This window comes from Anastrepha obliqua, chromosome 4, assembly GCF_027943255.1.
Source record: "Anastrepha obliqua isolate idAnaObli1 chromosome 4, idAnaObli1_1.0, whole genome shotgun sequence".
Classification (NCBI taxonomy): domain Eukaryota; kingdom Metazoa; phylum Arthropoda; class Insecta; order Diptera; family Tephritidae; genus Anastrepha; species Anastrepha obliqua.
In genome coordinates this window covers 39074280-39086291 of record NC_072895.1, presented here as the reverse complement: position 1 = coordinate 39086291, position 12012 = coordinate 39074280, and the positions used below count along the sequence as shown (strand labels likewise).

The window sequence follows — 12012 nt, the reverse complement described above, 5'->3', positions numbered from 1 at the left end:
AACGTAAAACGAGCATTTTTGGCGAAAAATTTCGCCATATTTGTAAGTGAAAAACAACCTTAAAAAAAAAATAAAAAAAAACAGTGGGGGGGGAGGTATTTTTGATTTAGAAAACGTGTGCTAAATTTGAAAAGAATCGGTTGAATAGTTTCGGAGTTGTGATTGGCACCGACTTTTAAGAAGTCGTTTCGGGAAAAACGCGTTTGAAAAAATGACTCTGAAAAATTATCGATGCTCCGCATTCGAGGTAGAGTGCCTACAAAGGCTATAACTTTGAGAGTTCTGCTCCGATCCACTTAAAATTTTGACACAACATTCTTGAAATGATTTACTATAAGATGAGTGAAGAAAAAAATTTCGATTTTGTGACCCTACCCCCCCCTTAAGAATATAGCAATAATTATGTATAAGTAGCATACTTGTAAGCATGCATACCAGTATGAAGTAAATTGTCCACATTTTTGGCGACACAAAGTCTGCTAAGGATTTGACCGACTCATACATACCTACATACATAAGTAGCTAAGAAGCCTTCTTAGAAAAACACTCAAACCATCATAACCGCGCATCAATTTTAATTGAGTTATAATTTTTGGAGACCGCAAAAGTGTCAAAACTACGAACGCTGTGGGTCCGATACAATAAATATGTATGCATGTAAACATAAGTATCATACATACATTCTATGTGCTCATAACAAATTACGCCACTTCAAAGAAAGTAACGAAACACTTCTCTGAGTGGAGAAAACCCTGAAGTATTTGAACGGTGTGCTATTGTGAAGTTATGTACTGCATGCATGTATGTATGTGCATATGCAGGCAAAGGTTTGGTTGCACCGTTACATATGCAGTTTGGCTTCCAAACAGATGTTTCTACTAGACATATTATAATTTATTACTTTAACAAAAAATGCCACTGCCAAAGAAGTAATACAGTTAATTTGCGGGTGCTCTTGCTGGGCTCACTTATTTTTTATCACACAAAGTTAAAAATCATACAGATTGTAGCTAACTTTAAAACACAAATGTTTACATATTAATTAAATATATAATAGATACAAGTATACTTGGGTGTCAGCTATTTGCCTTTTCAAAGAGCTTTTCCACAAATTGGTTAAAATCTCCTTGTTTTATTGGCTGCAAAAGTTTTGAAATTTCTCAACATACTATATGTAGGCTATTATTTTCAGTGTGTGGCGCTCTTCCGACTTAATTTTTAAAGATGAAAACTATAAGGCCTTTTCTATTCGCCACTCCTCTGCTCGGCTCACTTAACGAAACATTTTCATGTGAAAGCAACAAGCCAAGCGTTAGCATGTGGCGAATAGATGAAGCAACTGGTATAACTAAACATATCGCCCTCTCTCCATTTGTCTCAAATCGTTGAGTACGAACGCTGACAATTTTTTGATACAATCCCATACTTCTTTAGATTGCAGCATGTGTGGAACAACATTGTCCGGTGTTATTGGTTCTGCTATTTAGTTTTCCAAAAACTCTCGTTCTTTACTATATCTTTAGAAGTGAAAGAAGGAGTGGTAAGAAAGTGTATGTACGTGTATATAATTTTTTGTGTTTGGTTGTTGTTGTTGTAGCAGCATATAAATCCGGGTCACTCCGGTTACGTAGAACCGACTGTCGTTTTTTTTTTTTGTGTGCTTGGTAGTTTCTATTGCTTTCACCACTCTTCCTCTTCACAAATAAGTAATTCCCCTTCCTTTTGTTTGTTTATTCATGGAGCCTGCCGACACAGCGAATTCGGAAGGCGCAATCTTGTATTCTATCATCCTTGGTTATACCAATACTTTATAGCAAAATTAAACGCAGCTTAAGGTATTCATAAGAGATACTATATCCGGACTCGAAACGGACAGCATACACCGAAGGAGACGTTTGCTGAACATTGTCTTCTGCATTGACTCAGGAAACAGCAGCTATCTTGAGCAAACCAGTGCACACAGTCCATCGGGCTGTTGTTGAAGAGCCTACTTTGCTGGGAGAAGCAATAAGAAGTGTCACAAGAGAGTACTTCCCTCACTTTACACAATCCAGAAGCTCGGAAATAAAGTGTTACAACTGCGGTAAGGCTGGACATATTGCACGCAGTTGTAGGATATCACGTAACCAACCGAAGACGAAGATGGAAAAACCCACAGGGTAAGGCTGATTCACTACCTCGGCGACCTGGTTATATCAAGTCTTGAGGTCGAGAGATCGGAGCGGATAGTTTACATCAGATCAATGCACTTGGAACCCGATGATGACTGGGAAAAACGACAAGGAAAAATTCATTGAATAATGCTGACTTGAAAAAGATCATGAAAGCGAAAGTCGCTGAAAAGAGACCATCCAAAACTAAAAAGGCGAAAGAAAGTCCTGTGGCTAAAGCATATTCAGTACAATGGAATAGTCTTAAAGTCACTGATGGAGTTCTGCACCGTGTATGGTGAAGCAAAGGCGGAAATCATTCTCGTAATCTGATTATAACTTCTAAGTCCAGAATTACATCCGTGTTAGAGGAATTTTACAATCGGCCAAGTGCGGAACATCTGGGCATCACTAAGACGCTGGAGAAGATTAAGCAGCGGTTTTACTGGGTAAATAATAGAAAATCATCTGCAGAATGGGTTGGAAATTGCGCGGTGTATGGCAGCGAGAAGTCCAAAGGATAGAAGTCGTGGAAAATTGCAACAATACAACGTGAGTTGACCTACTTGGGCTATGGTGCCAGCACTCACCTTTGGATGCAATTTAAGGCTTCCGAGTGATTTAACATTTGGAAGAGGTGACGCTCATGTAATGGACGAAAATTGGGAAACATTGCAGAATAACATGGACAAATTACACCATCATGTGAGGCCACGTACCCAGCTAGTGAGTAACAAGATTAAGGACAGATTTGACCGTACTGTGAACTCCGAAGAATTCAGCGGAGGTAGTCCGAAAAAAAGGATCTCTCTAAAAATGCAAGCGTCATGGAAAGGTCCATACAAGGTGATTAAAAGATTGATTGACGTGGTGTATCGTATACAGCAATGCAAAACTGGACAGGGACAGTAGTGAACTAGATGCCAAAACAAAAACAAGAATTAGTCTTAATGGCTACAGCAGATACCGAGACAGTGCACGCTTTCTGAGTCTACTGTTAGATGAGTTATGGTGCCAGCACTCACCGATGTTATCTTAATTCACAAAATTGAGCAAAACTTTAGTCCGTACAAAACAACTGATTTCATTTGGCTACATATTTACACAATGCATCGATTTGTGTGTATTTGTATTTCGTGGTATCGACACAATGTTACCATTGATATTTTTGCATACAAACGTTTACACACCCCCGCGTTATCATTTAAAATGTTTCATTGTATAATAAGTCAAAAACCACCAAGTGCAAATAGTTCATTTATTCAACATTCGTTTTAAGTTACAGTAGATTCTGTTTTTATGCGGTAGATACGTTCCGCAAGAAACAGCATAAAAAAAAACAGCATAAAAAAAGCTACTAGTTCTATAGTAAAACTATAGATACGTTTCAAAAGTGCTAAGAACCGCATAAATTTGAAATAATGTAATAAAATCGCATAAAAAAAGGGCACTAGTCCCATATTATAACTATAGATACGTTCCATAGACCGCATGAAACTGAAATAATTAAATAAAATCGCATAAACAAAATATTGTATTTTTTTAAATTATATCTTTATTTAAGAAACGTCAGAATCGAAAAATAAATTTAGATAGTTATGCAGGTCCTAGGGTTAGCATTTCTGATGTAATCTGTGATGAGTTTTTGCTTAGCTGGTTTAGAATCTTGTTTATATGTACAATTCCCGATAGGTCGACATGCATTTTGTAATTTAAAAAAAAACCGCACTATTTCAAAACCGCATAAAAAAAAGCCGCATAAAAACAGAACCTACTGTATTTTAATAAAAATCAAATTTTTTTAAGTTTATTTTGAAAATGTATTGTTTGCCAACACTGTGTGGTGAGAGAGCAATCAGCTAACACGTTTCTACGGAAACAATCCAAAATCCCACGTCAACGATCTACGATACTACGGAACGGAATGGTGGTGAGAATTCATTTACATGGGGCTCTCATTAGTGTCATCGAGTCAGCTGATATGGGCGTACGTTTACGTTGGTGTGTGTGAGCACCATGAGCCCCATTAGACGAAGACAACAGGTGACTAGTAACCTGCTGCTACAACAGAACTCACCAGAAGATACGAGCTGCCAGAGCGATAGATTGGGAAGGGGTACGGTACACTAGACAAGGCTAGCTTACTGAGGCGGCAACCCTTGGTCGGTAACAGCCCGAGCTATTCCGGTAACGTAGAACCGGCTGCCATGGGAATGAAGTAAGTTTCCTGGGCCTATCATTAGATGATCTAGACAAAGACGACTGGTGATTACACTACACTGAGAAGGCAAAGTTACTGCAACAACAAGCTGCCAGATCGAAAAATTATGATAATTATTAAGCATATGTATATAAGCAGTGGTGCGTGCGCATAGGGTATTCAGTAGTAAGTTAAACGTGTAATAATATTGTAAGATCACATATAAGTAGATGATCTACTTTTTCGTGCTTAACTCCAAATCCGTAATTAAAAAGCGAGATTTCCCATACAAAATTTCTCTCCCAAAATCTGAGATTATAAAATAATGCTAGATAATAACCACACTTTTTGACATACAACTCTGTGTTTTCTGTGTAATAGATCATTATTTTTACGAGTGTAAAGAAAAACGTAAGAGTAAAAACTAAATAAAATGGATGCCGGCAAAGAAAACAGGTTTGTAGACATAATTTCAATACAATTTTTGTTAGGTATTATAAACTATTCATGTATTCATATAACAGAAAAAAGCGTGTGGCCATAAACGCTTTGTCCTCTTATTACTTGTTATAAAATGTAATATCAAATTTCGAATGCGTATTGCTGCCATAATTTTTTAAAACCTCAGTAAACGTCGTTTACGGATTTCCTCCAATTGTGTATTATTAACAGCCAATTACGCACTTAAATTAGCTATTCCTTCTCCTTGTATTTTCTTTATATCGTTAATAATAATTAAACAAACCAAAAACACCGAAATACTCCATCAATACTATTTCATTATTCATTTTCATTTCAAATTAAACCTTTCACAACAGTATTGGCAGCTGATTGTCAATTTTGCAGGTAATCTACCACATGTGAACGGGTAGATTAATTTTGTGGATTTATTGGACATGTGAACGTACTTTAAGAAAATAAACGAAAAGTAATAGAGTGTTTCAGTCTTAAGGAGAACGTGTACATGTATAGTTAAATGTTGAAAATAAAGTAAGGCAAATGTGTTGCCATTAATTTGTGGCTTTCATTCCATAATCTAGTGATCGAACTCAGAGGAGTTATTGTAAGAGATTTATTTAAATTTTAACGTAAAAAAATTCGTTACAATAAATTCCGTATTTGTCTTCTGTCGAAATACTGAGAGGTAAATAAAAACACGATAACCCTCGGTTTAACGGTCTTAAATCGTAAATTTTTTCTTCTTCGTCTTGATTGCCGAAATAACCGCTTGCGCGATTTTGGCCGAGCTTAACAAAGCGCACCAATCATTTCTTATGCTAACCGGCGTCAGTTGGAAACACCAAGTGAAGCCAGGCCTTTCTACTCCTGATCTTTTCAACGTAAAGGAGGTCTTCCCCTTCCACTGATGCAACTACAACTGGAATGACACGACCCAAACAACGTAACCGTTAGATCTTTATACGTTGCACTATGACCATGTCATCGCCTACACTCTTTGCTGTATTTTTAGCGGCGAAGGAAATTTATTGAGCGGCAACACTGGATCCAAATATTCGAGGTGGCAACTTTTTTCCTCATATAAACAATGAAATTCACCTTGGATTCAGCTGTAAAATAAATTTATCTACATAAATAATTCCACTTTATTAGCTATTAGTAGACTATAAATTTGAAAGATGTTTGATAAATTGTCCTGTATATTATGCTTGGAAAAAGTTAGTCCTTTCAGTGGACAAATAAATATAGATTCAGAAGAGCTGGAGTCTGTGAAAGTCCGTGAAATTATCGAAAAGCATTTCAAGGAAGAGGTGAGTCTTCCGGTAGAGATGTGATTTTAATTTAAATGTAATTCTTCTTTATAGCTGAGCATGATGGCATACTTTTCAACGAAAGTTGTATGCAATCAATGTTGGGAATTGGTCCAATCTTTTCATGAATTCTATGTGCGTGTGCAGAACGCACACTTGGCAGCAAGTAACACTCTAAAATCATTGCAAGAGCTAGAGATAGCTGTTACAGAAATAAAAACGGAGCCTGACGCAATAGACGAGTTAGCATCACCTCCAAAACGTCGTCGTGGCCGTCCTCGTCGTCAAAAGATGGCCGAAGATTCTTTAGAGTTTCTGCCAATCGCCTTAAAAGAATGCAGTGTTAGAATTGAGCAACTGACATTTCCAAATAACAATAATATTCAAGATAACCAGCAAGATAAAAATATAGAAAAAGTAGATATTAAAAGTGAAATATTGCCAGAGGAAACGGCAGACGCAAATTATTCATCGAAATTATCTGATGACGGAAATGAATTAAGAAGTCCAATACCTTCAAGTCCAAACGACCATGAAGATGTAGTGCATTCTTTATCACCGAAAAAGAAGGTTCGTACTAAAAGAAGGTTAAAAAGAAAACAAAGTGAACAAAAAAGAGAGCCAAAACAAATAAAAAGAACACGGCATAAAACATCGGACTATGATGACTTCATTGCCCAACATTTTAAATTAGTCTGCTTTCTTTGTCAAACATCTCTAACAGATTTTAGAGAACTTAAAATTCATTGTCGTGAACAGCATCAAATAGATGGATATGTAAAATGTTGTGGAAAGAAGTTATATAAACGAGGTGTACTCGTTGATCATATCAACTTTCATAACGATCCCGAATATTTTAAATGTCCGCGTTGTGACAAATTGATGTCCGACCGTCGAGGGCTTGAAACGCATACTCAATTTTTCCATGGCTCTAGAGAACGCATTTATCGTTGTGACATTTGTTCTAAAAGATTCTTTCGTCGTGAAGTTCTTGCTCGACATTATGTAATACATGCTCCCGATGAACAAAAAGTTGTTAAGTGCACGCAATGTGAGAAAACGTAAGCTCAAATTTTGATTTGCTTCTGTTTCTATTTGTTACAATAATGTAATTACACTAACTATAGGTTCTGCAATGAATACAATATGAGACAGCATTTGAAGCTGGTCCATCTACATTTGTATAACAAAATATGTGACATTTGTGGAAAATCCTTTCACGGTGGCGAAGCATTTCGCCGACACCAGGAGGAACATTCTGATTTACCAAGGTCACTGATTAAATGCGAATTATGTGACGCTGAACTTACGACGAAGTACGGTTTGGCGCGTCATATGAAAGTAATGCACACGGAGGAGTATCAAACGCCCCAGGTCTGTCCCATTTGCTCAAAAGTGTCACCAAGTCTTCGGTCGCAACAAACACATTTTAAATACATGCACGCCACAGAAAAAAAACATGTCTGCAAACTTTGTGACAAAGCCTTCAAGAGGCCCAACGACTTGCGAGTGAATATTTTTGCATACAAAAGTTTGTATATCGTATTTAAAATGTATATTTAAATTTTTAGGAGCACATGACGACACATACTGGTGAAGTTTTGTATACATGTACATTTTGTCCCCAAACGTTTAACTCTAACGCAAATATGTACGCTCATCGTAAGCGAAAACACCCAAAGGAATGGGCAGAAAAATGTGCGAAGAAGAGAACTTCCATTGGAATTGGACAACTAGTCCAAAAAGATTTGGTATCTATAATGGAATCGGCGGATGCAGAAGAATCAAAATAGTAGGAAAATCTTTAATTTTATGATAATTCAATAAAATTATGAAAATTCAATATCTTCTTCAATAGAAAATGCAGAAAGCTCTTAAATTTAGTTAAGAACAAGCGAGCTATCTTTAAGTATATGTTTAATGATATGAGTAAAAAATTAAGAAATATCAATTGAAAAATTGGCAAAACAAATAAACCATCTCAATATCTTGGCAAGTGATGTTTTCACAAGGCTGCAGAAAGCAATAAACGTATTTGCTAGTCTCTGACCAGTGTGGCTGTCCAACAAATCAGCGTGCATACCAAACTTCGAATCTTTAATTCAAATGTTAAGTTTGTCCTTCTCTATGATTGTGAAACATGGTGTCCATCAGCAGAAACCGTTTAGAAGCCGTAAGTGTTTGTAAACCGCAATCTGAGGTACATCCTGCTCATGTGATTGCCAGACAATTGGATATCGAACGCTGACTTACACCGACGATGCCAACAAAAACCACTCGCGCCAGAAATCGGACAGCACAAGTGGAGGTGGCTCGGCGATGCACTACGCAAGGGAGGCACGAAAGTGAAATAAAAGCTGTGGACAACATCATGAAGTAGCAGTAAGCAAAAGCAGGGAACAGAAGGAAGTGGAAAAATTTTGCTTTGGCCCTATGATTCGCAACGGAGCTCGAGGAAATATCATGATGAATACTAACATATAAAGGCATTTTGTATACACAAAGTGGAGTCCCGAGTTGTTGCATAATTTTGGTACCTTAGAAGCTATACGTAATCGTATCTGGAGCACTGAAAAGGGAGTATTCTAAGTGTTGAACCATCGAAAACCTCGAAATAATGGACACAACTTTAAAAGCAACAAAAAAAATAATAATAATAATAATCTGAAGCTAAAGAAGGTATTCGTTTCCCCCTAAATTATACCTTGTTTCTTGCCTCTAAACAAATTGCTGTCATTTTACGTTAGCATTTGATTTTTTTTTTGTCTGGTCCAAACCGTTTGATGAAAATGTACTGTCTTACGAGTATTTTTAAAGTTTCTGAATGCTAATAAATTGATAGTACCATCATGTCTTAGTAGAAATCCAGGTCAGTAAAGAGAAAATGTGAAGTTATTGAAAAAATAGAAAAACGGGTTAGTGTTTCATCTTTGGCAAGAATAATGGAGTAGCTCAATCAATAATATAAAGGGTGGTTAAGTTTCAAGGACCGGTGTTGATTTGAATAAAATACAATTTTTTTCTTAGGAAATTATTGTTGTTGTTGTTGTAGCAGCATAAACATTCCCCATACATACGGTGAATGCTGCTGGAGTGACAGTCCTTGGCCGGATATAAATCCGGGTCGTTTCGGTAACGTAGAACCGACTGTCGTGGAAACTTCGTTTGTCATTTCTCTTTATTATGATAATATTGGTATGGCTCAATTACGTATGGAACAAAATATCGGTCAAATGGCCGCCGCCGCCTCGGCGGCACACCTCCATCCGATGGTCCAAATCTTCGATGACGCTGAGGCATAATTGAGGTTCTATGCCGTTAATGTGCCGAATTATCTCATCCTTTAGCTCTTGAATTGTTGCTGGCTTATCGACGTACACCTTTACTTTCAAATAACCCCAAAGAAAGAAGTCCAACGGTGTCGTTGACGTTTAGGTGTGGTTCACATTCAACATCGGCCCTTGAAATTTAACCACCCTTTACAAAAAAAAAATATGTAAATGTATATATAAATCAACAATTTCGGAAAAAAAACAAAAAGTGGATATTATTATCTCTCCGTAAAAAATTATATCATCTAAGAGGAAGACTTTTGGAAAAGGTGAATATTTATTCTAATTATCTCTTGTATTTACCTACATATATGGGTATTTTTGGCAAATAAACCGAAATGAACAAAAAATGTTAACCTTGAAATAGTAGACACCCTGGATACTGTGAACATGCCTTGCAATAATTAGTTCACTATATCCAGGCCCGTGAGCATTCTCAGTTTATTCTTAAGGAGAGTTATGAGTATTTTAAAGCTCTATACCCCTGACCTGGGACCCAAACTAACCGGATGCGATTGTGCGTTCCTAGTAGATTCAGTTTCTCGATACACTCAAGGACAAGTGAGGCAATTTACTCATTCCCATTCTATCTAAGTTTATCTTTGCACATAGATAGATAAGCATACATTCCTGCTTGGAAGATGATAGGAAAACTACCCATCGGCACAGAACACTTTGGTTTCCTGAAGCTTGTTTTCAAAGGCAGATCTTTTTGAATTTGAGAACTAGTGATATCATCTCTGGGCAGCTGGGTAAGAGGAAGCTGCAGCCTCAGCAATTCCTTGTTTTTAGATGCCATCACTTTTTCTCTCCAGAAGCCTTCCCTGGTATATGAAGGATTGTCAGCTCAAACATCATCTCCATCGCAGCTGTAGGGTACGTCCGCTTCGCCCCTGTGATGCATACGCGACCGCTCCATATGTTATCATTAGTCTTATTATCATGATGAACATCCATCTCAGGCTTCTTGGGCTACATCTCCAGGATTTTCTTGCTAGACATTTGCAGATCATGAAAGTCTTTGTTAATTTGGACAATGTTGCGTCAGCATGCTACTTCCAGCTAAGCTTGTGATCCAGGAGAAGACAAAGATACCTAACTTCACTGACCAACCAAATAGAAACCTCGTCCATGCTGATCTCTCTCATTACTGGTGAAAGAAACAAAAACAGGAAAGGAAAACGAACAGCCATCATGTTATGGACGGATTTATATCCAGACCCACCCTAGCATACAAGTCAAGTTTAAGCCTCTTTGCGGTATGTCGCAAAGAGTGTTCTCGAACTGGCCTCTCGCTATAATTACAACGTCATCTGCGTATCCCTAATAGCGGATTCCGTTGTTTGTCAGCAAGTGAAGCAAGTCGTTAACTACTAGGGTCCCCAGTGGAGGTAATAAGACCCCCTCCTGCGAACACGCCTTATTTGTTTGTATAGGGTTGGCCATGTAAAATTTGCGTTTTGAATCGGCTATAAAAAAAAACTAATTAATATTTTTTCAAACTTTTTTTTTATTTTGAAGATTGAACATTGTCATTTATGAATGAAAAATAATATCGTTCAAATGACTGCCACGACTGGCTTTACAGTAGGAAATTCGATCAACCCACTTTTTAAGCACATTTTCGATTGTTTGGGCTCCAATTTCATGAAAAGCAACTTCGATTTCGTGTTTCAAAGCATCAATCGTCTCTGGATGGTTCGCATAGCATTTGTCCTTAACGGCTCCCCACAAAAAATAGTCCAACGGGCTTAAATCACAGCTCCGAGACGGCCAATTGATATCGGAATTTCGGCTGATTATTCGGTTTTCAAAAACGGTAGCCAAAAGTTCGAGTGTAACTTTGACAGTGTGACAAGTTGCACCGTCCTGTTGAAACCAAATGTCGTCCATGTCATCCTCTTCAATTTTTGGAAACAACTCGTTGAACATGTCATGGTAACGCTCGCCATTTACTGTAACCGCGGCTCCTCCCTCATTTTCGAAAAAACATGGCCCGATGATGCCGCCAGACCAAAAACCGCACCAAACAATGACTCGTTGTAGATGCATTTGCATCTCTACAGTAACGTATAGATTTTCTGAGCCCCAAATCCGACAATTTTGCTTATTGACGTAGCCACCGATGTGAAAATCAGAAAAGAAGAAGAAGACTAACCACTTTGGAAACAGGCTTTCAATATTTCCCAATTTTGTTCAAGCGTATAGCGTCCCATTTCGTAAATGTCAAACCTTTAAGTAAATTATGAACACATTTGACATGTCATTTGTGTTACCATTCTCAAAAAAAAAGGTGGTTCAAAAAGCAAACGCTATATGGCCCGCCCTGTAGCTAGATAGTACTGTCCGCTGATGCGGTTTCAGCTATCCTTGTCTGTAGCAGGCACTCTATCCATCTGCAGATGGATCTCTAGTGCGTGGCATACCCCGTAGTGAGAGGTATTGTAGAAAGCTCCCTCGATATCGAGGAAGGCACAAAGAACTGTCACTCATAGTCAAACGCACTCTGGATCTCCGTACATAACTGATACAGCGCAGTGTTCGAAGGCCTTACTGCCCTT

At 37.8% G+C, this 12012-nt stretch overlaps 1 protein-coding gene across 2 annotated transcripts; it reads left to right on the top strand.

Moving 5' to 3' along the window:
* Positions 1-5896: 5896 nt before the first annotated feature.
* LOC129245848 (transcription factor grauzone-like) lies at positions 5897-8111 on the top strand. Of its 2 annotated transcripts, XM_054884271.1 has the most exons (5): positions 5897-6119; positions 6174-7180; positions 7247-7628; positions 7691-7911; positions 7978-8111. In XM_054884271.1, coding segments are annotated over exons 1-5 (1743 nt in total). In that variant the 5' UTR covers positions 5897-5987; the 3' UTR covers positions 7979-8111. The 2 variants fall into 2 exon arrangements, with proteins under 2 accessions (XP_054740246.1, XP_054740245.1); XM_054884270.1 differs by having other exon boundaries at positions 7691-8111.
* The last annotated feature ends 3901 nt before the right edge of the window (positions 8112-12012 follow it).

Coding starts and splice junctions, on each gene's coding strand:
- LOC129245848 (XM_054884271.1), top strand. CDS start 5,988: ATGTTTGATAAATTGTCCTGTATATTATGCTTGGAAAAAGTTAGTCCT. Junction 7,181..7,246: donor TGCACGCAATGTGAGAAAAC/GTAAGCTCAAAT, acceptor CACTAACTATAG/GTTCTGCAATGAATACAATA. Junction 7,629..7,690: donor AGAGGCCCAACGACTTGCGA/GTGAATATTTTT, acceptor TTAAATTTTTAG/GAGCACATGACGACACATAC.